General features: G+C 39.2%; 1 protein-coding gene across 1 annotated transcript in view; it reads left to right on the top strand.

Annotated features, from left to right (window-relative positions):
• LOC122815802 (carnitine O-palmitoyltransferase 1, muscle isoform-like) overlaps positions 1-24,466 on the top strand; it is a 490,419-nt gene that overhangs the window by 35,300 nt on the left and 430,653 nt on the right. Inside the window, exon 2 of the mRNA XM_044088600.1 lies at positions 18,428-18,586. Within this exon, the coding sequence (XP_043944535.1) occupies positions 18,446-18,586 (141 nt within the window). The 5' untranslated portion in view covers positions 18,428-18,445. The remainder of the gene's footprint in view (positions 1-18,427; positions 18,587-24,466) is intronic.

Genomic DNA, 24,466 nt, shown 5'->3' with positions numbered 1-24,466 from the left:
TTCTATGATGGGCTGGCATGCAGTTAAGGATTAGCTTTCTGCTTTGACCCACTGAGTGCCAGAATAAACTCCAGCTCCCCAATAAACCTGAGATGGATTAAGTATGTCATATGAGAATGACTGAATGGCTGATTGATTGTTTGAAAGAATGAATAAAAAGGTATTTTGCCCAGAAACATACATTGTCTAGAGTGTGGTAGGGAAAGAGGTAAGGCTACATTCTGGAAGTTGGTACACAATTCCAAAAGTGCTGGATGCAATGTGGTCTCAAAGAATTTCTCCATTGTTTATTACCTGTTTCTTTGCCTGGTGCTTGCAGTACCTTTTGAAGGCCTCATCTGTGTCCTGGTTATATGTATGTCTGGCTATTGATAATATTGGCCCCTCAAGGCTTCATAACATTTCTTTTACTCTGAGATATTATGTTTACTACTGGAATATTTTTCTCCCTTTTTTAAATTTAAATTCAATTGTAGTTAAACATATAAAAACAGCTTAACCACTTTATTTCTGCTTCATTTCTTTATTTGTTTTTCTATCCTTCTGATCGGGTCTATATTAGATAACTGAAAGAGCAAGTCAGTGAACGCTCACATGAGCAAAAATGCCAGGAATCGAACTCCTTACACCCCCCTCGCTAACTATATATTCCAACTCCGAGATCGCACTACAGAGAGGAAGGGGCAAATATCCCACTCCTCACTGTGTCCCAACCCCACAAACACCCTTTCGATTCCTAGCGTTTTCGCTCATGTGAGCTTTCACTGACTTGTTCTTTCGGTTATCTAATATAGACCCTTCTGATTCCCACATGTAGTAACGACTTGTATTCTGTATACCTCCATAATTGCCTTTTTACCTTTTTTTTGGCTCTTCTAAGAACTTTGTTCTCTTTATCATCTGTATTTTACATCTCTTTGCTCTTCAGTGCTACTTGCTTTGGCCAGATTATTGAGCATGGATTAGGAACTGATTTTCTAGCTGTCTACTATCTCGCCAACACGTGATTTCCCTTTGTTAAAATAAACTGCTATTACAGATTTTTTAATTCTTGATGATATTATGTGAGTATGCACAAAAATAACTTGTGACTAGGAAAGTGCTGGTTCAACTTAGGAATGTGATCCCTACTCTTTGATGAATTTCTGGACTAAAATGTATTTTTCTTATATATATATATATATATATATATATATATATATATATATATGTCAAGGTATACTAAAAAGGGACTAAAGACCCAAATGTTGATGTTCACAAGATCGACCACAAAAGGTCAGCTTTGCAAACGTGGACTGTGGACTTGCTACTATTCATATATCAAGCAAAAATCCTGGTGTATGCAAATCAAAGTAAAAAAAACTTTGTTTTTTGCAGGAGGCAATCCTAAATGTTGTTGACTAAACAGATATCAACCAAAGGGAGATTTTTCCGTATCCAGTTCTGTATTCCCTTATATATTTATTTTTATTAATTTTATTTTACTTTTGTTAACTAGATTGGTCCGTCTGAGCCTGATCCCATTTTCAGTGGAGACCCGAGGAGAAAATTTCCAGTACATGACAAAAATTATGAAATAAATATTTCAAACTATACATAGCTTACAACATATATTGAAACATAAGTTAATACAATAGTCTGAAACATTCGTTGAAACGTTAAGTTGATGCATCACTAAGCTGAGTGCGGCAGAGATACCAAATAGTGGAGCTCTCTAGAGAGGTCGAGCTGAAAAAGTATTAATGTAACCGTAAGAAAGGGGGGTTATGTATTTATGTATACATATTAAAAAAAGGTTTGCATTTTAGAGGCAAAAGTGAAATTTGTATTCTTAGTTTGATTCTGTGTAAGTCTGTGCCTTTTCCATCGCAGAAGCATACAGCTGTTTTTGGTTTATCTTATCTCGTTAACAAACAATGAAATAAATACAAATGCTTTACTGCGATTTTATTCTTCCTTGTGCTGTGAACTGTTTTTTACTCACTCTTGTGACTTTATTTGATTTTCCTCCTTTTATATAAGAATACAGCATCCATGGGACCAGACAACATCCCAGGTTGTGTACTACATGAACTACAAAATGAACTGGCACCTCACCTAAGTGTCATGTTTAATTATAGCCTCACCTCAGGCTTTGTGCCCACTGAGTGGTGCACAGCTACAGTTATCCCACTCCACAAGGGGGGATCTACCTTGGATCCTGGGAACTATCGCTTCATCAGTCTGACGAGTTTGATCTGCAAGGCCATGGAACGTATTATCATGGAACTTATAAACAAAGACATTGGCAACCTTCAAACACTAAACCCCACCCAGTTTGGGTCCGTGAAGGGCCGATCTTGTCTTCTGAACCTGATTGACTTCTTCGAATCAGTCTCCAGAGCTGTGGACAAGGGTAAGGCGGTTCACACAGCCTATATGGACCTCTCCAAGGCCTTCAACACCATCCCCCACTCTGGAATCATAGATAAACCTACTAAGCTGGGCATTAATCCCTACATCACTCGATGGTTTGCCAACTGGCTTACTGACAGAACCCACACTGTAAAAGTAGCCAACTCCAAATCCAGCTCCAGACAAGTGACAAGTGGACTACCTCAGGGTTGAGTCCTGGGACAGCTCTTGTTTGGCATCTACTTTTCTGAAGTACAGGCCAACACTAAGAGACTCTGGCTAACAAAGTTCAAAGATGACTGCAAACTGGGAGCCATTACTGAATCTCCAAATGATGTGGATATTCTACAAAAGGGCCTAACAGAAATAGATACTTGGTGCCAGAGCCATGGGCTCAAGCTCAATGCCAAGAAAGGTATAGTTATCCACTTTGGGAAAAAACATGTATCCATGAATTACCACATAGGCGGCAGTACACTAAACACCGAAAGTGTGATAAGAGACTTAGGGACATAGGTGGACAGTGGTCTCACCTTCGATAACCACATCACCACAACAGTCAGGAAATCCTTCTATGTGGCACACCTCATCACTAAGGGCTTTTCATCCAGAAAAAAGGAGGTCATTGTCCCACTGTACACTTCTCTCATTAGACCGATTATAGAATACAACGCCCTGTTTGGTATGTACCTCTCAAGACATCTGCAACAACTGGAAAGGCCACAGAAATGCCTCACTAAAAGAATCACAGGCCTAAAGCTGATGCCCTATGCTAACCGTCTAAAAAAACTACAGCTATACTCTGTTGCATATCATCTACTCAGAGGCGATCTCTGCTTAACATACAAGGTCATGTCAAACCCAGAGTTGTTGGACATGCTACACTTAAAGAAATCCCAATCCCTCAGAGCCACATGCACCAGGGATCTAAACCTTGTCATCACAATGAGCAAAACATGCTGGAGGGATAGGTTCCTGACCCAGAGACTCCCCAGACTTTGGAATAGACTGCCCATACATGTCAAGCAGAGCACCTGTTTGGCCCTCTTCAAAAGGAACCTTGCCGATTGGATGGTTCTATAGGAAATTCACCCAGGGATCACGTCAGTCGCCCTGCTAGACAGGGGTACAGGGAAGTAAATATTGTGGGAAGAAATATCCAGGGAATTGTTATGGCTAGGCTGGTATAGGCCCTAGGGCCAATAGCCTAGTACCAACCTATTAACCTATGAACCTATGTATCGTATCTGAGTTTAGAAAATATGCCTTTTTATCTGATTTGTATTGTACTTGTATATAATTTTGGATCATGTCATAATTGAAAGGAGTCTATTTGTGTCTCTTCACTTGTCTGATTATTAAAATGAAAAATGCACAAATTATTATTATTTCCCCCTCCCATAGCTGACCATCAGCTGCCACCAACTCCTCTTTTCTTTCACCAGGTCTACAGCCCTGCCTTCGCCTCCCATGGGATCTATCAGATCCTGTTCTGGGATTGTGAGGACTGGGAGATTGAGAATGCTGATGAAATGCCATACTCCTGCCTGGGAGTGGCTAAGCCCTAACTCACCCCAGTGCAGCAACCTTACAAGTTTGGGTATAACTGCCTGTGAGAGGTGGGTTTGCATTCGTAACCTGAACAAGCTGCATACCACTTGCAGGTTGAAACTTGTCTGGCACTAAATTATTTTTACGAGGTCTTTGTACATTTCGGTGTGCTTATTTTTTATTTTTTTGCTTATATGCATGCATTACATATGTTTACATCACAAAGTTTTTACAAAGGATTCTTTCACTTAGCTTTTTATTAATTGCATAAAGAATTTAAAAAAAAACTCTGGCTGTTAGCATGGCTTTATTTGCGGCAAACTCTATGGTATTACTGCCATCTGCTGCTCGGTATATAAAGTGCAAAAGGAATTGTTTTTCCCTTTCCCAGTCCTAAAATGCTTGAACATAGCTGTGCTGTTTCTATGGTTAATATGCATTATTTATATTTATATTTCATATCTGTGAGTAGGTTATTTTAGCTAGAAAGTAATAAATGATTGAACTTCCTAAACCTTCATATGTTTTCATAGAGCCCATTGAGGGTTTTGTTTTGTCACTATAGGAAAATACACATTTATTTGTATGTAGCTTAAGTTCAGATAACTTGTTTTTAACTTGCAAACAATATACCTTGTCTGATATTAATTTATGAATTCATTATACAATTTGTATATACCTTTGTTTTCTGCTATTAGGGGGTGGGAGGCTGGCATAATGGTTAAGGTGTTTACCTTACAAACATAAGGTGCAGGGTTTGATTCTCACATGGGGTAATTAGCTAGGTTGAAAATGGCCCACAAGGGCAGTTAGCCTAGTACTAATCTATGAACCTATTAAGCTGCAAACGCAGCTTGCACAATGTAAATATGTATATACCTTTGTTGCAGTTACTTTTATTTACTGAACGATGTTTATACTTAGACCATTTATAGGTTTAGATCTATTATTTATCTTTGGTGTTTTACCATTGCATTGTTACTGTCTTTGCCCAATGGCCACGATGTCAAACTATAACATGGGTGAGGCAAATGTACAACAGCTCTTGTCTGTTAGGGGTCGCAATTAGCAGTTTCCAATGCGGCACGAATACTTACCAGCACTCACAGAGCTCAGAGTGGAAGAACTTTGGTTTGGTCCTCAGTGTTAGGCTGTGAAGGTACCAGTCTGAGAATCTGTCCAGGGAGCAAGACGCATTAACTATGACTCTGTTGGAGTGGTGGCTGAAAAAGCTCCTGTACCAGCCCATTAACCCGGAAGTCAAACAAAAGTAAATAAATAAATGAATAAATCTTTATGTTTATTAATTAAGATGGGATTTTGCATGAATGGAGCAGTGATACTTGTATTTTACTTCAGATGATCTGATATCAGTATGCATGTTAATGCATTCCCTATTCCAATAGGAAGACAGATGAGATGTCTACATCAGGAAGTAAGGTGTCACTGCATACTTATTTATTTGCTTAGCATCTGGTGGAAAAAGTCACTAACCTGTCTTAGTAAAAACATACTCAATCACTTATGATTGCCCTGCACAATTTCCACAGTCAGGATACTGGGAGCTAAATCTAGCCTCCCCCAAATTATCCAGCCTGATGAATCATGCCGAAAGAGAGAGGCCTGATTAGTGAAGGTTTTATTTATACTATCCTAGAAGGCAAGTTCTAGAACTGAAGAAATGCATAGCTAGGAGGGAATGCATGGCAAGTTATGGAAGCAGCAAATGTCTGAAAATATCAGAACTCTAGGACTTCAGAAAAATAAAATACAGACTGCAGCTTTACTGCATAAGAACTTACAGTAGTGATACTGTATCCCTGATGTGACATTCATCTCTGTTTTCACTGGTGTCACTACCTTCTTCTAGGATGCAAATGTACTAATACAGGTAAATTATCAGTGTTGGTGGTGTTCTTAAAATTAAAAAAAGAGTTATCCTTTAAATTTTCATGTTCATTATCAAACAGGGAAACTGTAGCTATTAAAGTCTTTTTTTAAATAGGTATCTGTAATGGAAAAAAAAAACAGATCTTTGTTACAGTCAGTTTAAAATGTAAAAAGTCAGTTAACATACAACAAAACATGGAATGGTAGAATAAAAAGCCCCAAAATCTAAAATATTAAATAATGAGAACCACTCTAGTGGTACAGAGGTGGGTCATCTGTCCGTACCAGCTCACAGCTGGGTCCAAGAATGAGCATCAGATATCAGTAAACCTAGTACAGATGAAGGTGGCTGAACTGCCCCCCTTTCCTTTTGCAAGAGGGTGGTTTATGATCAAGTCATTATCATTGAGGTATACCCCTCACTAGTGAGATCTGACCACAAACCAATCACCCTGGATATACATATCCCACCTCCACCCCCAGCACAAAAGACCACAGTGAAAAACTTCTCAAAAGCAGACTTCACTCTTCTTAAGACTGAGACGGTATCCTTTAAGCCCACTGGGCCAGTGGATACCACATCCCACAATGCCGAATCCTTCACAAATGCTTTCTATGGACATCTCCAAGAATGCATGGATCATGCTATCCCAAATAAATCCAAGTCCCTCTCCACCAAAGTCAAGCGTCCTGTCTGGTGGACTTCAGCCATTAACAAATTGTATAAAAAAAGAAGGAAGCTACTGCACGTCAGAGCAAAATCCCATAAAGTGAAGACATCTCTGATCAACATTAGCAGAAAACTACGTTCTCTCATAAAAACATCCAAGGCCAACTTTGAGAGAAAAATCGCTAAGGACACTAAAGATAACCACAAAGCCTTCTTCAGCTATGTTAGTAACCTGGGCGGAAACCCTCAGATATGCTCAGAGTTAGTTCACAACAACAAAAAATACACTGAACCCACAGATATTGCCAATATTCTGGCTGACAGGTTCAGTGCAAATTTCTCCCCTCCCTCACCCCCAAAAGAAGAAATACTTATCCCAGCTGAATGTAATCTCCCTGTCATCTTAGATGTCCAAGTGAGAACCGCCCTCAACAAAGCTAAAAACACAGCATCAATGGGACCTGACGGTATCCCGGGTTGCGTGCTACGTGAACTCCAAGAGGAGCTAAACCCGCACATAAAAATGCTATTTAACCTTAGCCTTACTACAGGATATGTACCTGAACACTGGTGTACAGCAACAGTGGTCCCACTCCACAAAGGGGGTACCTCTACAGACCCTGGGAACTACCGCCCCATAAGCTTAACCAGGCTGGTCTGCAAAGCTATGGAAATAATCATTATGGAACTCATAAACAGAGACATAGGGGACCTACAGACACTTGACCCCACCCAGTTCGGCTTTGTAAAGGGCAGATCCTGCCTTTTGAACCTGGTTGACTTTTTGAAACAGTCACTAGAGCCATTGATGAGGGCAAAGCAGTCCATACAGCCTACCTGGACTTGGCTAAGGCCTTCGACACAATACCCCACTCAGGCATCATAGATAAGCTCAACAGATTAAACGTAAACCCTTATGTCACTAGATGGGTTGCAAACTGGCTAAAGGACAGAACCCATAAAGTTAAAATCGCTGGAGCAATGTCAGACTCAAAGCCAGTCACAAGTGGTGTCCCACAGGATCTGTCCTGGGACCCCTCTTGTTCGGCATTTATTTCTCAGATGTTAAAGCAAACATGGGAGGGTTGTGGCTGACAAAGTTTGCAGATGACTGCAAACTAGGCGCCATAGTCGATACACCAGCGGACACATACATCCTACAAAAAGGCCTCACAGAAACGGACAACTGGTGCCGGAGTCACGGCCTTAAACTAAATGCCAAAAATGTATAGTCATCCCTTTGGGAAAAACAAAGTACCCACAAATTATCACATAGACAGCAACCCACTGAGTATGGAAAAAGTAATCAGAGACCTAGGGACCCAAGTCAACAGCGTCCTCTCATTTGACACCCACGTTGCCAAAGTGGTTAGAAAAACATTCTACCTTGCACACCTCATCATGAAGGGATTCACATCCAGATCCAAGGATGTCATTGTACCCCTATACTCCTCCCTCATCAGACCCATGATTGAGTACAATGCCCTATTTGGTATGTACCTCACCCGGCATTTGCAACAGCTGGAGAGACCACAAAAGTACCTCACCAAGAGGATCAAGGGTCTCCAACATATGTCTTATTCTGCCAGACTAAAGAAACTTCAGCTCTATTCAGTAGCATACTGCCTGCTCAGAGGTGATCTCTGCCTGACGTACAAGGCCATGTCCAATCAGGATCTGATGGACATGCTCCACCTCAAAGAATCCAAATCCATCAGGACCACGAGAGCTAAAGACTCGGCACAAGTATGAATAGGACATGCTGGAGGGATAGATTCATAACCCAGAGGCTTCCCATGCTTTGGAACAAGATCCCAGTTCATATTAGGCAGAGCCCCTCACTGACTCTCTTCAAGAGAAATCTTGATGAGTGGATGGGAGATCGTAAGTTTACCCCAGGGGTCACATCTGTGTCACTGCTAGACATGGGCACAGTAAACTAATTCTGTTATATAAGGGGACCTTCATTGTGTCACTACTAGACAGAGGCACAGTATTCTAAATTTATTCTGTACATTTTTGTACCATTTCATGGGGTGGCAAAAGCCACATCACTATGGCTAGGCTTACAAACGCCCCAGGGCAGATAGCCTAGTACTAAACTATGAAACTATGAAACTATGTGACCTGTTATAGATGATAGGGGTCCTACAAATCATTACTGTACAGATACATGCAGAGTGAAGTATAGCAAAATGCCAATGTGATCATGCTTGATTTGATCATTCCATTAGTGATCCCAACTGACATCAACACACTGACTCACTTCACAGGATATATACTTGGAGGGAAAGCTATAAAGTTTAAGCTGTCATTCGGTCATCCTGTGCAGAATGTCAAAAGAGGAAGAAGCCATCACTGTTTAAGGAGATACATGGACGATATGTTAGAAGTCAGTGTCAGGCACTTCTAGATACCTCTTGAGAATCCAGTTTGACAGTTTGATTTTTGTATTGTGCTGTGATGGAATTGCTTTAGCACTTAATACTTTTGTCACAAGGAAAGGCCTCAAACATGGCTTGGCTAATTATTCCTTTTGATAAGCAATGGCATTCATGCTTAAAAACTGGCAAAAAGTATCTGTTAATTGTAGCAGAAGTCAGATCTTTGATTATTTATTGTAACAGTCAGTAAAAATCAGAGGCAATGGTAATTATGAGGATCAGAATGTAATAGTCTCAGTGTATTAGTAGCTAGTTTTTCCAATGCAGCATTATAAAGAAATATGGGAGCAAGGGGCACCACATAGTACTAACAATTTTGTCATACTGAAAACAAGTGATGGAAGTTGTTCAGTTCATTTCTAGGCACAAATAAGTCATAGCCCTCTCTTTAGTTCTTATGATACCTTGATATGATTCATTTGTGAGCTAAATAAGCTTTGGTTGTAAGTCTTTACAACAAAGTGCATGCTGCAGAGGATATAGCAATTACTTTTATTTTAGTTTTTATGGAGAATTAACCTTTTTTCCTTTTATGCTCTCGCTTGTTTAGTAAAGGACAGCCATTCAATGAACATGTCTCGGTGGTAGCTGCACAGTGGATAGCACTCTGGATCGTATTACAACATTGGACACATTGACATCCACTGGCTGAAAATAGAAAGCATGACAGACAGTTCACAGTCAGTGTCACATCCAGATTAGTATAATTAAAGGATGATGTCCATCCATCAACCCATTCTCGTCCCTGCCCTTCTTACACTTCCTGTGGAGTGTTGCCAAACAGCTGCAGTCAGTGTACAACATTGTCACCCCTCCCCCCCAGCTGACGAGTGCTCAAGCAATCATTTAGTTTTCCAAACATCAATAAAGTGCCCTTTCTTAATGGCTGAGTACTTCTTTTCAGAGTCCATAAAATGTAATGCAGTGGTTTTCTTGTGTTCACCACTGAACTCTATCAGGACTTCTCCATTAACATAATCACAGCCAAAACTAGTACCATTGTTAGGTAAAACAAGGTCAAACTTTGCAAGAGCTGGGCTACTAGCTATTACGTGTTTGGATTAGGTGAATGTCTGTTTGGTTGCAACAGTCCAATGAAAGTCTTCCTTCTCTTCTTAGTAAAGCCCATAGCACATCAATCGCATTTGAGTAACTGAGGAAAAAGAAAATGAATTTCAAGTAGATACACAATAAAAGAGCATAGAATTGAAACCACATAAGGTGGAGAAACATCTATGGCAGCAGTAACAATACCTGTGAATTGGCGGAGGCCAGAATCACAGACTGTGTAACCCTGTAGGGAACGTTTACCCTTCTTTAAAAAGGAATATACTATTACTGGAGTTTAACCCAGTGGCATATACTCCGCAAAAGATAGCTTTAAGCCATGTTCTGTGTACCTCAGGGGGTTGCCCATAAACAATAGTCATTCTGACCAAAGTGGTTTCCTTCCTTTCTAATCAAATTGGATGCCTTCCTTTCTAGACAGGATCTCAGATGTTACTCTCTGGAAAGTACCAGTTAACAACACCAGCCTATATGGTACCTTAGAAAATGAAAAAAGTCCACTGTGGGTGATAAAAAACTAAGAACTCAGCTGTCAATGTGCAGCACTTATCTGTTTGTTTTTTTATTTATTTATTTTTTTGTGTTTTGTGTACTAGGGAGTGTTTAGCCGAGACAGTGCCCATTTAGACTTCAGGCTTGAGTAGAAAAGTTTCAGAAATCAAAAAATGTTAAAGTACATTAAAAATAAGTAAAACTACATCGTAACACATGTAAAGTCAGAGAGGCGAGATTGCGTTGGTTTGAACATGTGCTGAGGAGGGATGGTGGGTATGTTGGGAAAAGGATGCTAAGGATGGAGCTGCCAGGTAAAAGGAAAAGAGGAAGGCCTAAGATAAGGTTTATGGATGTGGTGAGAGAGGACATGCAGGTGGTTGGTGTGACAGAGCAAGATGCAGAGGACAGGAAGAAATGGAAACAGATGATCCGCTGTGGCGACCCCTAACAGGAACAGCCGAAAGACAAGAAAAAGAAGAAGAAAAACACATGTTAAGCAAGCATATGACAAAAATATTTGTGAAATCAAGATTCTGGACTGCTGCTTCCATATGCGAAATGACCACCTCACCTGCTAATGCTGTAAAAGCGTATACATACATATATATATGTTTCTTTTTTTTCTGTTAATTTCTTTTAAAGTGATTCCTCTTCATAATATTTTAAACTTGTTATAGGATACGGAATTATTGCTGGATGGATTATTTTACATCCAAAATATGTTATATAGGTATTTAACAATGTCTGCACACACACACACACACACACACACACACACACACACACGCACACACACACACACACACACACACACACACACACACACACACACACACACACACACACACACACACACACACACACCCACACACACACACACCTGCAGATGCACAGCCAGCCAGATAGACACACTGACATACAGACAGACACAGATGCATTCTTTTTGTCGACTGTGTACAGCTCAGATGTGTGGTTGTGAACAAATGAATGAATTTTACATAAATCAAACTGAATTAGTATGTAAGTGTCTACAAAAATGTATTTCTGCTTGTTGCTGTCAGGCATAGACACGCACACACACACACACACACACACACACACACACACACACACACACACACACACACACACACACACACACACACACACACATGCAAAATTGTGTGTGCAGTAATACAAACTCAACCATAAATGCATGACCCAGGTAAGAATTTTGTCAATCTTCATGAACAAAAATTGTAAGTACTTGAAAGTTAAACATATGTTGCAGTCTACATGAAGGAATGTTTAGGCTTTGTGAATTGCAAACGGCAGTATGTGCCAAACAGCAGCCAAATTCATATAAACAGAAGGCATGCTTTCATTCTGGTCATTCTGCACAATTAACAGCCATGGTAACACTCTTCAGTTGATGGTTGTCAGAAAGTACAGACATACAGACACAAATGCTAAACGCTTTGTGACTGCTTCTGCTGTAGTTATCCATGTTCTTTTTTTTTTCCTTTTTGCTGACTAATTATGGGTTTAAAAACTTGATCTGGATTTTCCATTCAAAGTCTTTTTTAAGCTAATGCTGGGAAGCAGAAATGGCATGGTGTATAAAATAGAACAGACTATGCAATTACTTTCAGTAAAAATGCAGCAACACTGTTAAACAGAGAAGTTGACTTGTCAAATGTGCACATATTTGCAGTACTTAAAGCTTAATTTTTCTTGAAATGTTACTCTAGGTCCAACAAATATATATCATACTTGGACTTTACTCTCACTGGTATGTAACTATGGAAACAGAAAGGTTTTCATTTAAACTGAAGAAAAAACAAGATACTGCTTGAAGCTCTTTTAAGCACAGAGTTAGATAGATAGATAGATAGATAGATAGATAGATAGACAGACAGACAGACAGACAGACAGACAGACAGACAGATAGATAGATAGATAGATAGATAGATAGATAGAATTAATCACTCCCTTGCTTCTGGAGTGTGCACAGTACAGTCCTGAAATATAGCTCAGGTCAGGATCTATCTGCCTAGGAAATTAAGCAATTGCTGTTTGGACAGTTAAATCAGAGGGAATTAGAATTTAGTAAATGTTTTAGATACTGGTAGTGATGGGTTTAGATAAGCTGTCAAAATGAATTCCTGTTTATGCGTACTGTTTGCTTAAACCCATTTATTTGTCGTTTCTTTACTGAAGTATGAAACAACTTGTGTATTTATTTTTCCATTGTATATTGCTTAGCTTTATTTATCTCAAATTAAGAATTTTTATTATTCACTTTTAAAGACCTCCGGTTGATGCTTTATTTATTTATTATTCCTGATCCCCCATTGACTATCTGTCCCTTCCTTCCTTGTAACTCATCTAACCCCACTGATTCCCTTAGGGTGAGACCCCAGTGGCCCATTCATTCTTCTGAAGTGAGATGTGAGTCAACTTGCAGTGGAAACAATCATCTGTGTATCAGAGATCAGGTCTTCCTGCTGCCTAACTTCATCCCAAAGCAACCTTTGAGTTCTACAATTGCTCTCTGTAGGGGCACACATGCACTATTACACATGTCAATTCCCTTGCAAGTACTGTGAGCTTACTAAGCTTATTACAGGTGTGTAAATCACAATATTGAGGTGTCTTTGTTGCAGCAGGATGAGCTGCCTCCCTTCCCCCAGAATGGATGAGCTGGCATTGGCCTCTCATGTCTACCTTTTGCTTCTAGTCCCTCTAGTATCCATTCTGACAATCGTTAGCTGGTGGATTACCTGTTAGCGTAAGGGTATGTGCATTGAACTGTTTAATCTCAATTACTGGCTTATTTTAAGGATACAATTTAACGGTGTTCTCTGTGAGCCAGAAGGATGTGGCTGGAGAGATCACTACCATAAAGACAGGGAGAAGAAGTGTAGGTACTGGAAAGATGCCTTAAACCTTCATAGAAAACATTGTGCACGTGCATTTCTTTGCAATATAATCTTTGACAAGTTTCAATTACTATTGGTATTATTACATTGCAAGATGCTGAATTCAGTCTGAGTTGGATGAAAGCCCAGGAAGCCAGTGATTATAACTCTAAACTGCAGCTGTACAAAGTGCATAGCCGGCCTTAGGCATAGGCCAACTAGGTGGCCGCCTAGGGCGCTGGTCTAGCAGGGGGGGGTTTACAGTATTTATTTGGTGTAGGTAGACCAGGATGGGGGCACCAGGTAGTGTGGTGGGGGCGCTGTGGAGCCCTTTTGCCTAGGGCACCAGTTGACCTAGGGCCACTCCTGACAAAGTGAAGCTTATTTGAGTGTGGCAGGTGTTAGGTTATTCCCTGAGGCAGAAGTATGTGATCTTCCCTCACATATTATTGGGTGAACAGATGCAGAATATGGGACAATATCCCGCAGTTGTTACATATTAAATTGGTGGCAGTAGGTAACATTTTACTCCTGATCATTATGAACTGCAGCAGTTCAGACATAGTAGTGAAACATCTTTCACTGGAATTTTATTGGTATGATGAATGCCTCTTGCTAGCTAAGAAACTAAAAAGTCAGGAAATGGTTCTTGATATTAATTAGTTGTTTTCATGTAAGAGAAAGTAATATCTACCTTATTTTATTCTCATTAATTGTTGTTGTTGTGTCTTTCGGCTTATTCCGGTTAGGGGTCGCCACAGCAGAACTCCAGTCCGCTAATGTTTGGTAGTGGATTTTTACATGCCGTGTTACCAGCCCTGATGCACAACCTTCAACGAAGGCACGCCCATTCATGTATGCCTCCACACAGAAGACGCTCTAGCTGAGAATTGAACAGGACAACGTCTTGCTGTGAGGCGACAATGCTACCGCAGCATCATTTTATTCTCATTAATTAATCTTTGTAAATCATTTTCCCTCTGGATGATCATCCAGCTTTGAAATATGGTTTGACCACCTCAGGAGGACTACTACATTGCCCCATATATAGTGTAGCATGAGTAAACTTGACCCAGTTGTAGATGGTGCAGAACACAGTAGCATATTTTTTGTCTGAATTTCCTAGATAAGAGCATATAGCACTCCTATTTTGGAATCCATAGTAACTTTCAGTGAAATGCCATATGATATCTACTTCAGAACAGAATTGCTTATCATAAGACTTCTCTCTTTAAAGACAACCTCCAGATCTTATCGTGCTTCTCAGGCTTTGGTGTAAGGGAGGTGATTTTAGATGTTTCTGGGGCTTGCAAAAAAAAACAACAGATTGATGTGCTTGCTTACAGGTTGGAAGACCTTTGGCAAGACTCTAACCAAGGAATTTGTGAATGCTACCTCTGTTAAGAAAGACCCAAATAGCTGCCTTAATATTGGTTTAGAGAGTTTTAATTATCATTACTTATTGTTTGTTTTCCTTAGGGGTGGCCACGGCAGTGCAGCAGTTAGCATTGTCACCTCACAGCAAGTAGTTCTCCGGTTCAATTCTTGGCTGGGGTGCCTTCTGTGTAGAGTCTGCATGTCCTCCCTGTGGTCGTGTGGGTTTCCTCCAGGTGCTCCGGTTTCCTCCCACATCCCAAAGACATGCAGTAGGTGGATTGGACACTCTAAATTGGCCCTAGGTGTGAGTGTGTGCATGTGTATGCCTTCTGTGGAAGGTTGGGTGCCGGGCTGGCAACTCGACACCATAAAACTCCACTGCCAATCATGAGCAGACAGATGATCTGCTGTGGCGACCCCTAACCGGGAAAAGCCGAAAGAAGAAGAAGATTGTTTGTTTTCCTTGGGATTTGTGAACTTTCATAAAAAGGATAGAAATATATGGAAATGTCAAAGGTGTTTTATAGTCAGTGATTTAAGTCATATAAAAAGACAAATACAATCTACGTTATTTCAGGGTTTTGCGTTGCGTTTAAATGCCTTGTCAGCTAAATGTTTTTCAAAATGGTAATGAAGTGGTTTAGGAAGTTTCATATTTGATGTCAGCATTACTGATTAAACATGAGCTTGTGTTGTAAACACTTAGCTATTGTTAATTCCAGTTAGCTACCTGCTGTGCCAAACCTGTGTCCATGACATTCTCTGCTCCCTTAATAAACGCCCATTCATTCAGCCACTGAATGGTGCATTTCCTGTTACATTTTATATATGCTAACATAATGCAAATGCAATGCTTTTCTCAGATATGACCAGGAGATTCTGTACTCTGCACCAGTGTTTCTAGGATGTAGAACATGCACCTGGGCCTGATGACACCCTACATAGCCTAATTCCTTCATGCCGTCTTTCTTTATAGTTTTGGTTAAAAAAATCACCTTCTCTGTCTCTGAACTATAGATGCAAACATATTTCCTCCTCTGACTCCCCAAACTACTCTTTCTGCTTGTCATACGTTTGGATGTACATATTACCATTGTAATACCCTTTAGTCTGCTAATCTCTGTAGGAATACTTTCAATACCATCGTTATTTGACATTCATTAGTGATTACTTTATCGCTGTGCCTATTTTATTTCCTGACCAGGAGCAGCATACTGTACTATGGCTGTAAAGCTAGTCACATCACTAAATTCAGTCGTTAATTTTCTTCTTCTTCTGTGCTTGTACAGATGCAAAGGTACATTTGTTATGTGCATCATTTTGTGTATTGTTGACAAATCTACAACCTTTTATCTCTCTACCTATTTTTGTATTTTTATAATGTCAGGTAAAACTATAATTTATTTATTTTGTATTTTTCATATTTCACATAGTTCCCTGGCTACAATAATCGTCACTAATGCATTCTACTCAGGTAGTAAAGAATTTCCACTTTTTTATTTTCACAGGATCTGGCAGAATTTTGACTTTTACCATTTCTGTTTTGTATTTTCATTTTTTTATGTAGCTATTATTTGTTTACCTTGCTTTTTTCTAAACTTTACTGCATGGCCTTCCTTTGAATCAGACTTCTCCATGCTTACACACACACACACACACACACACACATATATATATATATATATATATATATATATATATATATATATACTGTAGTTACTATGAATCTTGATATCCACAGTCTTGAAAATCATACTCCTGGCATTGTAATATCAATACCAAATTCCCCTGCCACTGTCAACTTAAAGATAAATGATAACATGGATTTTGCATGACGGCAAGTCTAGAGGTTTGATATAGTGGTCTTCAGCATTTTGAACTTTTGATATCAGGGATTATGATTTTCAAGACAGTGGACTTCAAGATTCTGATAATAAGCCTTATATCTCTAGCCACTCACCCATCCATCCATCCACAATCCATGTTTCTCATTTTTTGCACACAGGGTCACAGTGTTACTTCAACAGTGACAAAAATCTAGAACTAATGTTCATACAACTGGGTGGCTAGCCCTACTGAGGGTATTCTTCCATACCACACATACACTTGCACATCCACCCCCCTACTAATTAACATAATTTCGTTATTGCACAATTCTCGGGGCAAGGGCATATTCCCTACCACGGGGACTGTCTCGCACACCTATATACATATATATATATATATATATATATATATATATATCTACGGGTTACCTTCACTTCCCCTAAAGCTCATTTGACTGACATTTATTTGACTGATACCAAATGACTGATACTTCACTTCCCCTAAAGTTAATTTCCCTTAAAACTCATCTGACTGACAATTAGTATTGGCAGTGTGTAGAGCACTGTAAGGCAAGTAATAGGAATATGTTGTTTTCCCCACTGTAGTGCGACCCTGGAGTTAGTGTATATAGTTAGGGAGGTCTATTTAGGGGATCTGTACTGATCCCTGAATGAAAATATCACCGAATCACTAATGACTGGGCATACTTACGCGAAAGTGCTTTTCACCGATGAAACACTTTCGCATAAGTATGGCTGTTGCGGAGGTCATACTACGGTGCGGATAAGGGAAAATTCCCTTTTCCCCACTGTAGTGTGATCTTGGAGTGAGAATATTAAAGTGGGTGTGTGTGGGGGGCACAGCCCCCCACATTGGGGGGGGTGCAGGGGGGCAAGCCCCCCTGCAAAAATGTTAATTTAATGTTTTTTTTTTTTTAAACACATTTTAGTGAAAGTGCTTTTTTGGTGAAAGCGCTTTTGCTAAAGTGTGTTCGGTGATAGTGGATTCGGACTGTTGAACTTTCATTCAGCAGTCCTAGATCCCTATTTAGCATTATGTTTTAAGCTCTTTTGTGTTCAATAGAATCGGTAATGGGCTATTTCTGTAGGCATTTCCTATAACAAGTCTGTGGGCTGTTTTATTTTTCACTTAATGTTCAGATTGACCTGTCTGAAGCTTATCACACAGTTCACAAGTTTTATGTAAACTGTTCTGACAGAACATCTCTGAAATTAGAGTTATAAAGAGGTATTAATATGACATATAAGATCAGTATAAGATGAAAGCATGTATTGTACATGGAACAATATCACTGCTGTCTTGATATGGGAAAAAGACAACTTTGTTAAGCACTTTTCCAATTTGTAAGATACAGTTCTATGACAGAAACAAGTTCAAATATCTGATATGTGGATCAAGAATGCATGCTAATGGAAAATACTCAGGTATCTTTCTTCCCCTAATAGTGTTCGTCAGGCCTTCTTTTCTCCTTCCACTTCTTTCTCCTTCCTGATAATATCAACCCTTTCCTTTCCTCTCCATTTCACTCAGCTAGTATACCGTACATTGTTAACAGAACCATAGGCGACTAAAAATCCAGTGCTATTTATTACTGTAGACACACTGTTCAGAAAAATGGAACAGAAGCACTGGCTCATACTGAAGTGAAATGAACACTATGATTAGTTCTACTGGTGCTGTGGATAAATATGTCACTGTTGTGATCAAACATAGTTTACTTAGGTGCAATCCGCAGCAGCATCATGGACCTATGCTCATTACTCAGTCTCCTTTTTTTCCTTTTATTTCAGAGCCTTCGGGGGTCCAAGATGGCAGAAGCCCATCAGGCTGTTGCATTCCAGTTCACTGTTACTCCAGAGGGTATCGATGTACAACTCAGCCGCGAGGCCCTCAAACAGATCTACCTCTCAGGAATCATATCATGGAAGAAACGATTCATTCGACTGAGGGTAAGTGGCTGAAAGCTTCATGTCGTTAAAAAGACAGGAGGTATTTTGCCTAAAAGTAACACTGGTATTCCATTGCAATAGTTGGAAGTGCAATGTTAAGGCTTGGTGCATGGAATCATCACAGTGCTGTTGTTAATATTCTTAAATAATTAGCTGAGCTGATTTCATCCTGTAATTATGCTGTTTGTGGTTAGTATGGTTTACTAGATTACTAATCATGCACAACATATCAGTTTGTTTGTTTGTCTTTTTGGCTTTTTCGGGTTAGTGGTCGCCACAGCGGAACTCCGGTCCCCTAATGATTGGCAGTCTGCCTAAATCCATATGACTCAGTGTACTAAAACAAGTGATGGCTTGACAAGTGACTTTTTTATATCTCTTGTGAAATGCTCGATTGATTTAAAGAATAGCGTGACTCTGAGGACGAAAACAAAAACACAGATGATGTCACTCTATAGTTTGATTATAACTGCTGTGAAGTACTGACATTTTGTCTGCTTTGTAAAAATGGCTAAACCAAATGGAAAGTCAGTTCTACTCAAATGTCTTGCTTTAGTCTTGAGAAAGTATCTCTTCTTCTGTTTAATCAACATTTACCATTGACACAATATAAAGAATGCATATTTTAAGTATTTCTCCTTTTGTTTTTGTGACTGTTTGATTTTGCAATCGTTTTGTTCATCATTTGGTTGTCTGAGAAATCGCACACTGATTCCTCCTGTTGCATCTCTTACATGTTGAGTTTGTGTGGGCTAGGAGTAGAGGGTTGTCGGTGAGCATGAGGCAGTTGCTGCACTGCCTCAGAATGCCCATGTCAACCAAGCTGGCTGGAGAAACTGTGGGAAATTGTCTATCAATAGTTTTACATAAATTTATATGGTCAGGAAAAGAGGTCACACTTAGGAGTGGCTAGTGTGTGAGATGTGTGTTGGTACTGCTGAGGCTAGGCTTAGTATTCTACCTGACAGTAGAGCGGGGCTGTGAATATCCTCTGGAGGACCACAAGCAAAGTCCTAAGTGAAAATTTAACAAGTAAAATGTTTGCGCCTATAGCCACCAGTGGTAACCACTGCTATGGGGCAGTGCATGATGGTGAGCTACATGCAAACAAGTGCAAATGCAGGGCTTAAATAAAACAAGAAATAACCCTTTTAACTCAAACTAGCCAATAAGGACACTGTCCCTGAGCTCTAGTTCAGTCACCCTCGATTAGATGGGACCAAGACAGCACTCTCTTCCCACAAGGGTGCAGAAGGGCCTTCTCCAACAAAGATGACTTGAATTTGATGCTCAGAAGTTACAAAACAGATCCAGAAACAGCAAACCTGGAACTGGGCTATGTTACAGCTGAACTAGTACAGTATACAGTAAAATATAAAAAAAACAAAACAAAAAAAAAAAAAAAACAGTTCAGACAATTCAAACAGACAGTAAAATGCAAATACAAATAAAAGTTGTATATAAGAGCAAAAGTTATTTGGGAGCAACAGGTGCATCAGATCTTTCAGCATCTCAGTGAAGAGCTGGTTTTAGTGCTTAAGTGATACGAAACAGTCTAGATTCAGGAAGTCTGAATCCAGCCTATGCTGGAAAATGCAGGAGCACCAGAAATCCAAAGTGCATAGGATCACAATCACAGCAGCAAAAAACAGTTTGAAATAAAGCAGCAGTTCAATAGAATACTGTCCTCAATTTCATCAGGCTACTGACAAGCAGTAATAAATATGGCAGAATAAATGCAGTTGAATACTTTTAAGTACGAGCATCAAAAGCAGCAAAATAAAGTAGGAGGAGGCACAGATATAGTAGCAGCAGCTGAATAAAGTGCATTTTTTTACATAGAAAGGGAGAAAACAGAAGATAATTCAAGGTTAAGAAGTTAAGGGGGGTGGGCCTTCAAAAATGATCTCACTGTACTCAGTAGAATGAGCTGATGTGATGGGACTAGGAGGAGTGTCCAATATTTAATTTATAGTAGAGACAGGCAACTCAAAAGCCAGCAAGTTCTAAGACCACAGCAACAATTGGGCAGTTGGGTGGGAAAAATAAAAAGGAGACAGAGTTCAGAACAGAGGTAAGGATTCAGTTCACTAAGCCTAAAATACAGTTGCTTCGTTTAAACAGATATGCAGCAAATATTGCTTTAGTTAATTAAATATACAGAAAACAGTTGAAAATAAGCACTTATCTTTTGTAGTCTCACAGCAGGTTTTTGGAAAATAGCAGAGCAAGGTCAGAAGGCCTAACTAGCAGCTTTGAGCAAACAAGCACAAACTAGCTCAAACACTGGCTTTTTAAAGCAGAGAAACAGGAACCAGCCAAAATTCAAATTGTCCAATCAAAACGCCCTAAACAGAGCCCTGCAGCAGTAACTCTAGGTAGATCAAACCAAACTGTAACCTCCTCCCATGAGGGCACAGCTAGGCCTCTCCAGACAAAAGGTGAACTGTTTTACAGGCTCCAAAAGTCACAAACAGTACTAGATTCAGCAAACCCTGAACCTAGTCTGTGCTAGTGTTTTTCAGGTACAGCAGCAAGTAAAATGAACATAATAAGCAGATGAACAGTAATTACAGTTGTAAAAGGAATTCAATTAGCAGACAATCTAAAAAATGCAGTAAAATACAGTTGCACAGTTTAAACAAACAGATATACAGCAAATATTGTTTTAGTTAATCAGAAGTACAGAAAACAGTTGAAAATTTATATTTTGTAGTCTCACAGCAGGTTTTTGGAAAACAGCAGAGCAAGGACAGTAGGCCTAACTCACAGCAGCTTTGATGTGGATGAAAATAAGTGCAAACGTATGTTATTCACCAGCATACAGAAGATAATAAAGAAGAAAGACTATGCAATTTGGGAAACTGAGTTGGAACTAATAGGGCAATTTAAAGGTCAGATGATTATAGATATGAGTTTGAGTAACAGATGGTTGGAGTATGAAAAGAAAATATACTTCTGGGAGCAGCTTAGACAAGGAGATGGAAAATGGAATGGGATTAACTATATAACTATTACAAGTTAAGTTGATTAGCCTGTATAAAATTCAGGTGGGGTCCTGCAAATTCTAGGAAAAGATGAGGCAGAAATAAGAAAATGAATATGGACAGGCCAGAACTGGTTAAACTTCTGATTGAAGTCTGGATGAAAGAGGCAAATAACACAAGGTTAGTAAGACGATTTTATAAAGCAGTAATATGTGATTAGTAGGCAAAAAGGTGAATTTGAAAAGAAGATGGAGTGTAACAGTGGACAGGATATTTCCAAAGCAAGACTGGAGGGAGATATGTTTAGCCTCCAGGGCTGCAGCAAAGTCAAGAACATTTATAATTTTTGGATGAAAGTGTCTCCGCAAATATTTTATACCCCAAAAAGATCAAGTAGAATGTTTCCCACAGCAAGTAGCATTTGCTGGAAATGTGAAAGTGGTTCTCTGGGTAGTTGTTCACACATTTTCTGGACATGTACTAAGTTAAAAACTTTTTGAAAGTGGCTACATAAGTTAGTAGAGAAATTAACAGAAAAACATTGGCCCATTGATGAAACTGACCACCTGTTAAACTGGTTGGGGAGGGAATGAGGGAAATCACCAGTAAGAAATCTATTCTCATTAGTATTCGTAATATCCAAAAAACATAACGGCAGCAAATTGAAAAAAAATACCTGTAACTAGAGAAGTGATAGAGTTACTAGAAAAAGTGAGAGGAACTGAAAGACAACTCCTAAAGGATAGACCATCTAAACAACATGGACAAAAACGGGATTGTTGGGATAAACTGTGAGCAGAAATACTGGAAGAATTACATAATAATTACTAGAAGGGTAAAAGAGGGAATATAATAGTGAAGGGATCCAGCAGGCCATAGAATCACTCCATCCTTAGAGTGGGCAGTATCCTATATTAGAGCAACATGAAGGGGGCACATTTTCATAATGGAAGCTACTATATGTTAAAGAATATAAATTTACCTGTTCATAGCTGAATTTACACCATGTTGTGACATACATTTGGAAGAGAAAGTATTTTGACTCCGGGGAATAATATGTGTCTTGTGTGTAAAAGTAAGAAGAGAACAAGAATTAACTTTTGTTTAAATCCATATAAGGTCACCCCCAGGTGAAAGCTTGGCAAATTTGTATTAAAACTTCACAAATAGTGAGCTGTTTTCTTCATAAAGTGTTTCATATGGAAAAAGGAAAAAGAAAGGAAGAAATTTCACATACTACCTCTACAGACAAAGGTTTATGTTGGAGTCTATTGCCAAACCTGACTTCCCATTTTCAACCCAGGGTATACTGCTCAGCCTCTTAGAGCTAGAAATCTGGACAAATCCATAAATAATTGGGAGGATAAAGGCCCAATAATAGGGACAGGTTTTAAATATTGCTCTTACAAACTTAGAATAGTTCAAATAGCAGGTTTTACTTTAGCATTAAATTTCTGAAGGGTATGAAGTCTGAAACGCAAATTGTCGTTATTTTCTGTCTTCAATCCTTAATGATTTGGTAATAATTTGCCAGAAAAAAAACTCAGTTTTATGAAAAATGGGCCAAAAATATGAGGCAAAAATCTGGACATTCTGTGAAAATCTGTACAGTTGAGAGGTATGAAAGGAAAAAAGGTTCCAGTACCAAGCGTCACCCAGCTACAGCAGTGAGTTCTATCTTAGAAACTCATATATGATATCTGTCCTTCAGATGAAATGTTAAACTAAAGCTCCAGCTGCTTGAGATAGTAGTAGTGGATGGAGAAGATCCCATGGTACTTAGTGAGAAAAGAGTAGGGGAATTTCTCTAGTACCTTGGCTAAATCTGCCCTACTCAGTATGGTTAACATATCAGGTCTCTCTCTCTCTAGAAAAGAAGCTACTGCCTTAGTGGGACTAACCTGGTCAACAAAACATAAAGGAAAAATAAAATGACACAATTTTAAGGGACAGAGCAGCAGAGTAAGGTTGTTGAAAACACTGGAGCTTATCCTTAGCATGGCAAATGAAATAAGATGCATTTATGAAGATCCTTTAAAGGTGTTTTGCTCAGCATTAGCAGTGTTGCTCCCTCTAACAAATGCACAAATTCAAAAAGAGATGAGAAATTATGTTATTTTGTCAGAACTTTATGACATCACTATACAAGGGTGACTTGCTTCCAGAATTTGCAGCAAAAGGGCCACTTATCTGTTAGCCAAGGACCCTTGACATGTTATTCTTCTGCAGTAATTCCTGTAAAACTGCATGCCAGAGGACGTCACAGTCTGCAAAAAGGACAGCCACTGAAAGTTAAGATGAAAAGTCTTTTTTTCATGATTATGTTTGGTGGCCAGATATTGATAAGCAGATTAAAGACATAATCAGGATCTACTCAGCATGTTAGGGGCATAGAATGCACCACCTCAGACATCCCTGTGCCCTGTTAGTGCCTGACATTACTATGGCATGCTGTATATTGATTTTGTTGGTCTGTTTATGACCACTGTTTTCTTGATAGCAGTTTATACTAATTCTAAATGGCCACAGGTTATTCCTGTGAAGACAGCTTTATTAGAGAAGGCTATCATGATTTTAAGAACTATATTCTCCAGAAATGGGTCACCCAAACAAATTGCAGGCTACACTTTACATGTAAAGAGTTTAACTTTTTATTCAAAAATATGGCATTAAACATATTAAAAGTGTTTCTCGCTGATAAGAAATAGGTTAGCTAAAAGGCTTGTTGAAAATTTCAGAAAATCTGTAAAGTTCATGAGCAAAGTAGTATTGTACTCCAACATACAGCAGTCAGTTTCATATCCACAAACTGGAACTCAGCACTTGCTGTGGCATGTCAAACTCAAGTGTATTTGCTTATGAACACGAACCTAAGACCTCTTTTAGACATCAT

Source organism: Protopterus annectens, chromosome 11.part0, assembly GCF_019279795.1.
Source record: "Protopterus annectens isolate FY-2018-M chromosome 11.part0, PAN1.0, whole genome shotgun sequence".
NCBI lineage: Eukaryota > Metazoa > Chordata > Ceratodontiformes > Protopteridae > Protopterus > Protopterus annectens.
The sequence above is the reverse complement of the archived record's forward strand: the minus strand, read 5'-3'. Positions and strand labels throughout refer to the sequence as shown.